Raw genomic sequence first — 12500 nt, 5'->3', positions numbered from 1 at the left:
CCGGAGCCCTTCCCCAGTAACGGGCAGCTCCTCCCGTGTGGGACCTCTGCCCGTGACAGGCCATCAGAGGCGCTAGAGAAGGTCCCCCAACATCACGTGGAAGAATTGCTGATCAAAGGCCAGGACAAAGCCGGCCTCCGTGAGGCTGCAGCCTTCAGCCCAGGCCTCTGCTCGCAGGGCTGCTGGGAGCACCGTGCTGGACCTCCTGGTCCCGCTCCCCTGTGCCCGCCCTCGCTGTCTGTCTCCCCTCCCCCAGCAGGGCCAGGCCGCAGCAGCATTGTAATAACTCATGCAAATGTGAGCGCTCCCAGACAAAGGGAGGTCAGGCCAGCGGCTGGGGATTCCTGTCGACAAACAATATTAGGTGTAAAATGTGTACCTTTGACAAAAGTATTAATATCGTGCTTTTGATTTTTTTTTTCCTGATGAAAAATGAAAAGTAGTAATTGTGAAGTGACAGAGGAAAATGAAGTTTTGAACCAAAAGGCAAAGTTCGCGGATGAAAAAACCCAACCCAATTAGCTGCTTATGAGGAATCGAAATGCAAGGCATTTGCTCTTCCGTCTCCCTCATCAGCCTTTGATTGACTCTGCTCAGATCTGGACCGCAGAGCAGATAAATCGACGTGCCACATGCACGCGATGCTTAATCATTTGTAATAGTCATATTTGCCCTGAAACATAATTTGCTACATCAAGCCATTTTTTCCCCTCACTCACTGGTATTCCGTGGCTTGGCCTTTGCTTTATAAAACATTTAAGAGTTTGCTTTAAACACATCAACGTGCTGATCTACGATTGCCCTTTGCGTGCCGCCCAGAGGAGCGGCCGCCTCTCTCTGGCCCCGCCCGGCGTGGCTGGAGGTGGGCAGCGTGGCGGCAGCGTGGCGGCAGCGTGGCGGGCTCTGAGGTCTGCGTTCTCTGTCTTGTGCGGGCAGCCACTCCGTGCATCAAGGCCATCAGTCCCAGTGAAGGCTGGACCACGGGGGGAGCGACCGTGATCATCATCGGAGACAACTTCTTTGACGGGCTCCAAGTCGTCTTCGGGACGATGTTGGTCTGGAGCGAGGTAAGCCCGCGGGGTCGGTGCGCGTCCGGCGCGGCTTTGTCCGAGGACCGTCGGACGTGCTGTCGATGGTGCATCCTGTCGCCAGATCCCTTGAAACCGACGGTGCGCCCGTGGCAGGGGCTCCTCCGGTGGGCGGGTGCAGACCGCTGCCCCGCAGCCCTGGGGTTTCAAGCCTGGCGTCGGAGGTCCCTGAGTGCCCTGGAACAATTAGTGCTAGAATTACTAGAAGCAGGTTTAAGGAGACATATGGTGGTGATTTTCATATGAATGATGCCCTGTGGCCTTTCCTGCAAACTGAAACCGGGATCATTTGCAGATATTTTTCTGAAAGCACAACTGTAGGTCCCGAGTCTCTGGGTGACAGCTAAGAGGGAACATTCCAAGACGATGGTCCAATTTTTGCTCATTTTGGTAATTATGTCCAACTGGCAAGTGTCCGCCTCTTACACCCAGCGCCGCTGAAAGCCTCTTCCCTGTGTGGTTTTTATAGCTGATCACTCCCCACGCCATCCGAGTCCAGACCCCACCGAGGCACATTCCTGGAGTCGTCGAAGTCACCCTGTCCTACAAATCCAAGCAGTTCTGTAAAGGTGCTCCTGGGCGGTTTGTCTACACCGGTGAGTTCACATTTCCAACTTTCGTGGTGTATCGGTAGATGCTTCCTCCCAAGGAGGGCCTCTCGGCCCCCGGGGGCCCCCTGCATGGGTTCTGCAGTCAGGACGGGCGATCCCCTGTGGCCCTCCGGTTGGTGTATTCGGGGGCAGTTTCTACATCCTCTTCCACATGGTGTGACGCTATGGACAGGTGCAGCCAGCTCGGGCCAGGTGACCTGGGCCCCTCCCCCCATCCGTGGAGCCTCCCATCTCGCCTGCAAAGCAAGGTGGTGGGAGCTGTCGGTAACCACAGTCCTCCTGCTTCCATCGGGTGGCTGCCCCGCGAGGTCCCAGAGGTTAGGCTGCGTACCCGAGGTCACACGCCCCCTGTAAACGGGAGCGGGTCTCTGCCCCGGGCCTGGGGCCTCACACCCCACACCGCACTGCTGCTTCAAGGGGGTCCGTATTCTGGGAGGGTCTCGGACACACTGACGTCACCAGGAAGGGTCACCTCTGAGGTCCCACGTTTGCTCTCTGAAAGTCGTCTGCTGCAGTGCTTTGCCCACAGGCTGCTTGGAGAACACCATGCGTCTGAGGTTGCTACTGAGAAAGGCCGTAAGTGACCATACGGCTTGTGCGCATTGGGACCTCTAGTCCTGCCACCTGCAGAAGCTGTAACCTCTGAGACGTGCTTCTGGGGGTGGCCGGCACCTGCTGAGCCCCACGAGGGTGGAGGGGACGAGGGCTTGTTCTTGGACAGAGTGGCCTCCACGTGCTCGCGTGGTCAGGGTGGTGGGGGAGGTCCGTGCGGGAGCCTGGCTGGGAGCCGGGGGCTCTGTCCACGTGCTGTCGCCTGCTGCAGGATGCCCGGGGCAGGTCTGGCCTCCCCCTGGGATGCAGGCCTCTCCTCTGTCCAGTGGGTGGGTGACAGGGTGGAGACGAGGTCCCTTCCACTTTGGGGTTGGGAGAGGGAGAAGGGGTAACTCACTCACCCCTGTCAGGAAGCGTGAGATGCAAAATGTAAATTCTTCCACTGACCACTTTCCAGCAGGCCCTGTGTCACTCCTATGGCCGTGCCTGGCTTGGGTCCTTGCAGAGGGCCAGGGCTGCTGTCCCCAGAGGCACCCACACCCTCAGCAGCCAGGGCTGCCAGTGACACCGGGGCCCTTGATGCGGGGAGGCCGTCTCCTCTCCAGCCCCCAGCGGCCCTCACGTGGTTAGGAGGGGAGAGAGGTTCCCTGCCCCATGCTAGGGGCCGTTTCCTCCCGTGGGACCAGCTTGTGCCCCATGGAGCCCAGAGCTGCCTGAGAGCCAAGCGGATGAGGGCGGAGCAGACGCGATGGGTGCACGTCCCGGCCCGCTCCCGGGCAGGTGCTCCGGGCCTCCTGGTGAGCCCGGGAGGCAAGATGGAGGGGGGCGGTGCCCCCAGCTGGTGAGGCCTCCGCGTGTTAAATACAGCCGCACAGAAGCGGGTTATGAAGTCGGGGCACTTGTGAGCGCTTGTACCCGTGGCCGCCGCGGCCGCCAGGTCCCGGGAGGTGGGGGCCAGGCTCCCCGCAGCGCTGGGCCGTCTCTGCAGGGCCCCTGACGGCCTGTGGGTGCCCGTCCAGCTCTGGCTGTGAACTCAGGCCTTGGGGTCCTGGGCGCTCTGCTCGGCTCCACCCGGTGTGGCCTAGGGACCTGGGGGGACCCCCGAGTCCAGCTTTCTCCTCGGTGCCGTGTGTGACCCGGGCTCCCGTCAGGTCTGGGTTCTCGGAGGAGGGGACGTTTATGAGCCGGGCGGCTGGGAGCCAGACCACGTGTGGGCGCCAGGTTGGGTCAGGCACCCGGTGAGCGTGTCCGTACGTGGTGGGACCGATGGCTCTGCCCCAGATGGACGGGGAGTCGGCCGTCCCTGTCAGCCTCTCTGGCCTCCTGGCCACTCCCCCGCGGGCGCCTCCGGCCCTGCCCCTGACATCGGGTTCTTGACCCGCGGGCTTTTGGTGCCGAGGTCGGCGGGCTATCGTCAGCAGCAGCGACTCTTTTGAGAGGAGACACAGTAGCAGGAAGGTCTGGTTCTTCACCCCACGGTTGGCCACTGAGGATGGTGGCCCGCGTGGCAGGAAAGGGCCCCGTGCTGAGCATCGCGGCGGGCGCGGGTGCGGCTGGAGGGGAAGGCGCGAGGGCAGGGGGCCGCCCGTCGCCGCCAGCGGGGGTCCCGTGGCCGAGGGCCTGCCTCCCTGGGGCTGCGGTGGGGCAGCGCTCTCTGTAGCCCGCTGCCCTCGGCCGGGCAGGATGCTTTCCTTGGCTGGAGGCCTCGTGCCCGCAGGGCGGTGGGTGTCCCCGAGTCTGTTCCAGTGACACCCGCGTCCCGACGCCCATATTCCATTCCTGCAGCCGACGCCGTGACCCCTCCCTGCTGATGGGGCTTCTTGGACCCCAAGTTCAGGGTCCCGGCTGCCCAAGGCTATGGGGTTTCCTCCATCAGGAGTTCTCCCACGAACGGGCCTTTCAATGAAGCCATTCAGTGAGCTTGGCCTCTCCGCGGGGGCTAATTTACGGCCTTCCCCCACACCCCCGTCATTAACGGGAATATACATTTCAAACGCACGTAAGGGATATGGGGGCCTACACTCCCAGGGAGCAGAGGAAAGGTGGGGTCATAACCTGTCTGACCTGGAAGCTTCTGTCTGATTTGCGTTGCCCTGAAATTGATGGGACAGAGAAGCAATCATTGGGAATTGCTCTCCCTCTGAAAGCTGAGCCAGCCCTTCTGCAGGCAGGACACGGGCGCAGCCCCTGCGGGGAGGGCCCCGTCCCCTGGGCACCTGGCTCCCATCAGCATCCCCGGGCCTGGAGGCTGCGCGGACACCGTCACACTGAACCCTCGGGGTGAGGCCGCCAGGCCTGGGGATGAGGAACCAGAGCGCTGAGGAGGGCCCCCTCACCCGGCCCCCAGCCAAAGGCAACGGCCTAAGTGATCCGTGTACGGCGATCTGAGAAGCACCAGAGTCTTCAGAACCAGACCCGATTAGTCAACCCAGAGTGGGCGTAGGCGGTGGGGGGTGGGGCAGGCCAAGCCCATCCATCCAGGCCCCTTTGCCTGCTGCTTTCAACTACTATAAAGAGACAATTACCTTGGGAAGCAGTGGCAGTGCAGTTGATTAGCACACGGCGAATTAAAAGAATGAGTCACAATGACATGTCCAGCTCTTCCGTACTAGTCCTTTGTATTCCCAGCGTGCCTCACCCCTGTTGTAAGAAGGTCAAAAATTAGAGAGAGAGAACAATTTTCAAGCGGCTAGCACTTAGGAGCAGAATTAACAATCACTCTGTATGTAATTGCCAGTTAATAGTAAATTGCCTTCTGGACTGTAAAATGCAATATAAACGGGTGGGCACCTAAAATTAAATTAATGAGATATTTGCTGCATTTAAAAGTGAACAGTGCAAATTAATAACTGAGTGTAATGCTTCTTTTAATATTTGTCTAATAGTGTATCACTTGCTTGTTTAATAATAATTAAAATAGTCCCGGAATATCCTACCTGAGGAGCTCAGTGGTAAGGGCTGATTGAACAGTTTCACATTCGTAATTTCACCAGTAGAAAGACATCAAATTGTTAAGAGCAGTAAAAGAAATTCTTTTTTAATTATAATGTAAGCATTGTGGTGTTACTTGTTAAGACAAATTGGCATTTGTATGCTTCTAATTGAAATTACGTTTGAGCGAAAACCGCTTTTACAGACACATTCCAAGTGTGAGGTGTTCATGCACAGATGCGAGTGTCCCTGATTTCCTAACACGTTCATTTGGCAGAAGGGTTTTCCTATTACACAAAAAAGCTGGAGCTGCTTGGTGGTGGCCTGAGTCCCAGCATGGTTCCGCGGGACACCAGGACGCAGCCACGGGGCTCTTCCTGTTGACCTCTTGCGCCCAAATGTGTGGTTGACCCACCCTCAGTTTAGAGATTTCTTTTGCTCAATTAAAGGAATTATATCACCAATTACCAGGAATCAACATGCTGTCTGCCACGGGCCCAGCCAACCCGGTTACTAAACAAGATGCTGGCAGCAATGGTGCCCAGGGCCAGAGCGGCACAGAGCTTGGGCCGGTCTTAGGTCTGCAAAGCACTGACTACATGGGGACATAAAAATGGTCATTTTCTGCACAAAGACGTGCATCCAATTTCAGTCACGAAATCATTACTCAACCAGTAGCTGCTAACTGTTTGTGTTCTTCCCGATACAGTGTTTATGGTTGGCTGGTTTGTTTTTTTAAATCCCGTTGTGCCGTAAGACTGGCGACATGTCAAGGAGGTGACCGCCCTGTCCTCGGGAGCTGTCCCGGCACCGGGTGGCTCGCCCGTGGCCACCGTATCCTCTCACAGCCTTCTGCCACCGAACCCACACTTCACCGCACCCCTTGAAGGGCGCCGGCGTTCCTGAAGTGTTGTAAAGCTCTTTTGTGAGTGTTCAGATGTGATTCTGTCAACAGCATGGTGACACACAGTAAGTCAGTGGCGCCCTCGACCACAGCCGGCTCCAGCCAGCTCTCTCCCAGGCCAGCGCTCTTCAAACAAATTACTTGTATCCCCGGAGCAAATGATTCCTAATTGCCTTCCACAAATCATACTGTTTCTACTTCGCTAAACTAAATGCTAATGCCTTCCCCTTCAATGTAAACCAACCGATTATTTTGATTATAAGTTCTTAACCACGGAGGTGGACACGGCGGAGATACCTCCGTTCCGAGTTCTGAGTTTGGGGTTCAGGAGTCTGTGACTCCTAGGCTCCCTGTCCCGGCCAGTGAGGCCCGGCAGCTCCGGCTGCTACCTGTGCGTTCCCGGCTGCCGCGGGCGCCCAGCAGGCCCAGGGCTTCCACTGGTCCCAGCTCGCCAGTTGGATGGTGTCAGTGGAGATCCGCCGTCCCCTGGAGGATAGACAGCCTCACTTTCACGTGAGGTTAGTTATATGGAAGAACACGCTGAGCTCAGGCCACCTTTGGGCCCGTCCGGAATCAGAGAGCTGGGATAGCGACTCAGATAATGCACGACTCCAACGCAGTTTCTCCTCCCGCCCCAGCCACGTTGGCTCGTCCTTGGTTACGTGTTGGGGGCAGAGGGCGAATTTCTCCCCACTGGCTGGGATGGTGTGCAGACCTGGGCGTGGAGACCGGCTGGTCATCGTTGGGGTCATTGGCGGGGCTCCTTAGGGCCACAGAGGAAGGGAGGGCGTGCCCCACCTCCCGCCGGTGTCCTCTGCATAGTGCGGTCCCAGCATTAGATCAAATGACGATTAGTGAATCTGCCAGCTCGCTGAGTGGGTGCTGAGGGCACAGATCCAGTCCCGGGTCCCTCTAAAGAATGGGGCGGTGAGGGCTCCCGGGATCCCTGCTGTTTCCTTCCTCTCCTGTCTCGACAGAGGCCGGGAGAATGAGACACACCGTTGGTGCTATTGCACAAGTAGACTATTTGTCCTAATCAGTGACACCCATTTACTAGAATTGCTTAAAATGAACTATACCTCATACAGAAATCGCACATTTAGAGGAGTTCCATTCATCATCTGAAAATTGAGGGCCAGTAAACTTTTCTGCTCCTCCAGTGGGATCACAGGCATGCATCAAAATGTTAGAAATGATTGGTGAGAGGGAGCTGTCACCCATTTATCAAGGAAAAGAACATTATTTGCTAATTTCCCAACCAGGCTGGTGACAGGGTGCTTCGTCTTTGGACCCACGGTGACCAGCATGGCCTTTTTGTTATTAGTACAAGTCAAGCGCTTTTGGGCAGTTGCTAACAAGACACATTTGTCTGTCATCGGAGGGGCTTTGGTTGTTTTCCAAGTGCTGTGACCACAGGCCGCTCTTCCCGCGGCCCGATGGCTGTGCTCGGCGGGGCTGTGCTCACCCGGGAGGAGAACCGACTGATAAATCACGAAGTTTCCACATCAAGGTGAAGGTATTGACTCTCGGCACCGAACCTGACAGAACGCAGCAGAGAGGAGACAACCATTTGTCTTCCCCAAAGGACAAAAGGGTCACGGGTTTCCCTCAGTGGTTGCGGGGACACAGGCCCGCTAACCTCCCCCTACCCGGGAGGCCCCGGGCACGAGGCGCGGGATGGGACTGGGCCCCGTCCAGGGTTTTATTTGGCGTCTCTGGCTGGTCAGGGTGCCTGCGCTGCTTCTGGGACAGGATGTGGGGTGGCAGGGAGATGGAGGAGGGACCCTTTAAAAGCACAACAAGAGTGAACAGCATCAACGGAAGTGCAGAAGAAGGCAGTGATAACGGGGTAAAAACAGAGCCCACGAGTCACCCTGGCAGGAGCAAGTCCCGTAGCTTCAAGGAGGAAGACCAGGGGAAGCATCAGAACCACCGTTTCAGCGGAGAACCCACCGAGGAAGCCTGTGAGCCTTCTGTTGCCGAAGAGGAGAAGAAATAGGCCCCCCCGCCAGCCCGTGGCCCTGGAAGAGTAGAAACAGGAGAGAAATGTCTCTTGTTTTCTTCCTGGCTGCCTGCAGTCGCGGAAGCCACAGGCCTCCTCCACCACGTCCCTTTGGCTGCGCGCGAGGCCATGGCCCAGGCGGGAGGCGGACGGGGTGAGTGGGGTTTGCTGTCGGGGGCTGTGCGAGCTGGGACGAGGATGCCCCTGGGGTCCAGGGGCTGCTCGTGTTTTCATTTGAAACCTTTGTTTTGGGAAGGTCTTTAGGCTCTCGGCTGAGGCTTGGATCCTAAAGGCTGAACCCGAGAAAAAGTCCGTTTAAAAAAGTATCATTTGAGGGCCTCCCTGGTGGCGCAGTGGTTGAGAGTCCGCCTGCTGATGCAGGGGATACGGGTTCGTGCCCCGGTCTGGGAGGATCCCATATGCCGCGGAGCGGCTGGGCCCGTGAGCCATGGCCGCTGAGCCTGCGCGTCCAGAGCCTGTGCTCCGCAACGGGAGAGGCCACAACAGTGAGAGGCCCGCGTACCGCAAAAAAAAAAAAAAAAAAAAAAAAAAAAAAAAAAAAAAAAAAAAAAGTATCATTTGAATCAGTTGGGCCTTTTTTATTCATTACAGAAAATGCAAACTTGAGTCATTCGAACTTTCTTAGAATGGTTTTTCAGTAAAACAACGGAAGATGGGAGCCTCTTCGTCGGTGATGTGAACTGTTTGCTACACCCCCCAAAATAAATACATAGAAGTTTTCAAATGCTCTTAACGAGCATGTGGAATAACTTGGTTCCAGGAGGGACCTGGGTGCACGTGGCTGGCACCCGTGCTCTAGTAGAAGACGCATTACAGAGCGTGTTAAATTTTAAATACAGAACCTCCCATCGAGACAGTAGGCCACTGCAGATCTCTGTACCTGTCGGTGTAAATCATCTTTGGGGGAAGTTCCTCGAAGGTGCAGCCTGGCAGTGGGTCCATCATCCGCCTTCCAGACGCCACCCTTCCCGCCCTCATGACCGCCCTCGCTTACGCCCTCCACGCACGGGAATCCTACCGCCTGACAGGGTGAGCTCTGCAGGGCCGGCCCAGCCTTCTACCGGCCTGACTCTCTCCCACCCGGAGCATCTGAGGACCAGAGTCAGGGCATCTGGGCGGCTGGGTGAAGAGGGGATTCTGCCAGGTTTCTTCCCCATCTTTTCACCCCTTTTGATCCTCCCGGGAGAAGGCCCTTGCCAGGGACCCCCCTTGGCCCTTCAGGCCTCAGCCCTGGGGATGGGAGGGGGTGGGGCCCGGCGATGTGGCGCTCCTGCCCATCCTCAGGATCCGTGTGTCTGGCGCTGTGATCAGCCAGATGCTTTGGCCCCCATGATCACTTCCACCCGCTTTTGAAGACCAGCGTGGCACCATTCCTTGCGAACACGTCCCCGGTGCCCTTTGGGATGAACAAGCACCAAGCCCGCCCAGGGGCTGCTGCTCCTCGGGTACTTTTACGGCAGGACCTCGGTGACCCTCAGGGCGTCCGGCCGCCGTGCACCCCAAGCTGAAGACGCTCAGTTTGCCTGTGTGCTTGTTGTCCGTTACAATGGAGGTCGTTTCCAAAGTTGACCCATTTTACCACCATGGAGGTGAGCTACGCGTGTGCGAGGTGCTGGGGCCGCAGCCTCACGTGCCCTGCCCGCGAGCCACCTGCCAACGGTCCCTCCTCACACCCTGGCGACCGGCCCAGGCCGCGTGCGCTCTGTCGTGGCACCAGGGGGCCCACCTGCCAGCCACCTGCCTCCTCTTCACCACCCTTGACGCCACGCCCACCTGGTGCCTTCTTTCCTCCGGCACTCAGAGAATACCCGCCGACAGTGTTGATCTTTAAGGCGAGCACAGCATCCAGGGTGGGATGCTGAGGCTTCGTGTCGACGTGGCTTGGAATTTACCCGTGGTGTCTGGCGTTCAGTGTCTCCCCGAGGCCCGCCTGGGCCTGGTACTCTGCAGGTGATGCAGAGAAGGCGGGAAAACAGCTGTGTCTCGTAGGTGCGCTCGCGGTGGGTTCCTCGCGGGGCCCCAGGCTGGCTTCACCCTGGCAGCCCCGTGCCTGGTTCTGGGCTGCCCTCGACCGATGTACGGCGCCCGATCCAGCTGACTCAGAGCCTGATGGGAACGAAAAAGAGAAGAGACCGTAATGAAACAGTCCCGAGAGCTGTTCGGGTCTCCGAGGAGAGGGGCAGCCGTGGCCCCGTGGGGTCTGTGGGCGGAGCACCTCTGCAGAGACGGGGGGCTGGGGCCGGCGGGCTGCGCCCCTGCGCGTCAGCAGCAGGGTCGGGGGTCCGCAGACAGACGGCAGAGCCTGCGCCACGGGTGGAGGAGATGGAGGGAGCGCGTCAGGCGGGACTGTTTTACTTGAGAGACGAAACCAGGATCCTGTGTTCACAGACTCTGTTTTGTGATTTCAATATTTACATTAATCTTGGCGACGCCTTTAAAGGCTCTGCCTTAGAATGTTGCTTCTCCTCTTTGTTCACCTTGAAAACCCAGGGGTTACAAACGCCTCCGTGGGCATTGAGGAGGGCCAGCTTATCCCCTGGACGGGGGGGTCTCTTCCTCCGCCCTCTGCTCCACCCCTCACAGCTGGGGGCCTGCTCACCCCAGTTCCGGCCTCCGTTCTTTTACGCAGATGCCAGACGCACCGCAGACAGTATTCAGGCCGTGAGAGGCCTTTCCCTCGGTATAGGCACAGCTGGCACATGCATTCTAATCTAGGTTAGGGGTGTTACTTTCACTTAAAAAATTTTGTTCTGTATTCAGATATAATTCACACAGCCTAAAATTCACCCAAAGTATACAATTAAGGGGTTTTTAGTACAGTCCCAAAGCTGTGCAACCACTAACCTAAGTCAAGAACAGTTCCTTACACAAAAAGGAGCCCTGCATCCATCAGCAGTCCCCCCGCCCCCCCACCAGGCAACTACGAATCTACTTCCTGTATCTATGCATTTGCCCCGCTGGACATTTCACGTGCATGGAATCATACAGTATATGGGGTCCTTTGTGACCAGGTTCGTCCACTCACGTTTCCCCCGGGTGGAGGTGTGATCAGCGCTTCCTTCCTCTGTGTGCCTGAAGGGTCTTCGCTTGTACACAGAGACCACATTTTATCCATTCATCTGTCGGTGGAGCCTTGGTACAGTTGCTTCTCAGGATCCCCCGGGGATTGGTTCCAGGACCAAAGCTGTGGATGCTCAAGTCCCTTACAGTGTGGTCCTTCGTATCTGAGGTCAGGGCTGAGGATGTGGCACGGGCGGATACAGAGGGCCAACTGTAAGACAAGTGATGCTGCTGTGAAACATTCGTGAACAAGTTCTCGCATGGATACATGGGAAACGTCATGTTCACCTTGACTTCTCCAAGTCAAAAGTGAAGTATACCTTCTCCACTGGCTTGGTATTTTCCAGAAGCCCTGTGGGTCCTCGTGGTCCTTATCTGTTACTATGGAGCACCTACTGTGCGCCCTGCGCTGAGCAGGGCAGGTGCTGTGACACAGGGTGACGGCCGCACCTTCCGGGAGCAGCATGTGATCGGGTGGCCTGGGACGTGTGCCCCGGGGGCTGGTTGCCTCGGGCACACGGGAGGGAGGGGTCTTCCCAGAGCAGGGCCACCTCCAGCCTTGGGAGGGGGTGAACTTCCAGAGCTCCTTTCTCAGCTTATCTCTCTACGGAGATTTTACGCGGGTTTCAAGTGTGCCGACCCACTGCCCGGGTGGTTCTCCACAGAGCGCTTTGTTGCCCACTTGGGTTTTACCCCTCCCCGCTCAAAATCTCTAAGAGGGTCGACAGCACAGGCACGCTTGATTTTTCTTTCTTAAAGGAAGGGTGACATCTGGGTAGTTTGTGCTCTTTGTTCTGTTGAGGATGATTTTTATTGGCCACCATCTCCCTCCCTTTTGTTCAGACTCTCTTACACGTGGAGGGAAGGGGCTACCTTTGCCGGAACAGCCGGGCTGGGGGAGGTGAGGGTTGCAGGATGGCTGGTGCCCCTCCCCTGCCTCCCTGGGGAGCGTGTCTCGGGGGTCCCTGTCACCGGGGCCGAGCCCTCTGGGGAGTGGGAGCATCCGACGCCACGTGCCTTGGTTTTCCTTAGCTGCCGGCCTGGGCTCCGTAGACGTCGTTTGAACGTGACTATAAAAGCCGTAATCTGGTGCATTCTTTGAGGTATGTAAACAGAATTGTTTGAATGCAATCCAACAGTTGTCGGCAAGGGTATTATTTTGGGAACAAGGAAGATGTGCTGTCCCCTTTTCTGAGTCTGGTGTCACATCACAATGCCGCCGTCCGCTGCCAGGCGGCGGTGAATGGCGCAGGTCCCTGTGCACTGGGCCGGGCGTGTGAATACCAGACAGTCCTCCCCGTGAGGCCGAGGCGATGCTTGACTTCCAATTA

The 12500-nt window shown here is 57.4% G+C and overlaps 1 protein-coding gene across 9 annotated transcripts in view; it reads left to right on the top strand.

Moving 5' to 3' along the window:
- EBF3 (EBF transcription factor 3) overlaps window positions 1-12500 on the top strand; it is a gene marked incomplete at both ends in the record, with an annotated part of 115032 nt that overhangs the window by 85462 nt on the left and 17070 nt on the right. For all 9 annotated transcript variants that reach the window (XM_079728359.1, XM_079728358.1, XM_079728354.1 and 6 more), the window contains 2 exons: window positions 937-1067; window positions 1558-1684. In XM_079728359.1, the coding sequence (XP_079584485.1) occupies window positions 937-1067; window positions 1558-1684 (258 nt within the window). The remainder of the gene's footprint in view (window positions 1-936; window positions 1068-1557; window positions 1685-12500) is intronic.

Source organism: Hyperoodon ampullatus, assembly GCF_949752795.1.
Source record: "Hyperoodon ampullatus genome assembly, chromosome: 1".
Classification (NCBI taxonomy): domain Eukaryota; kingdom Metazoa; phylum Chordata; class Mammalia; order Artiodactyla; family Ziphiidae; genus Hyperoodon; species Hyperoodon ampullatus.
This window is presented reverse-complemented; position numbering and strand designations above follow the sequence as displayed.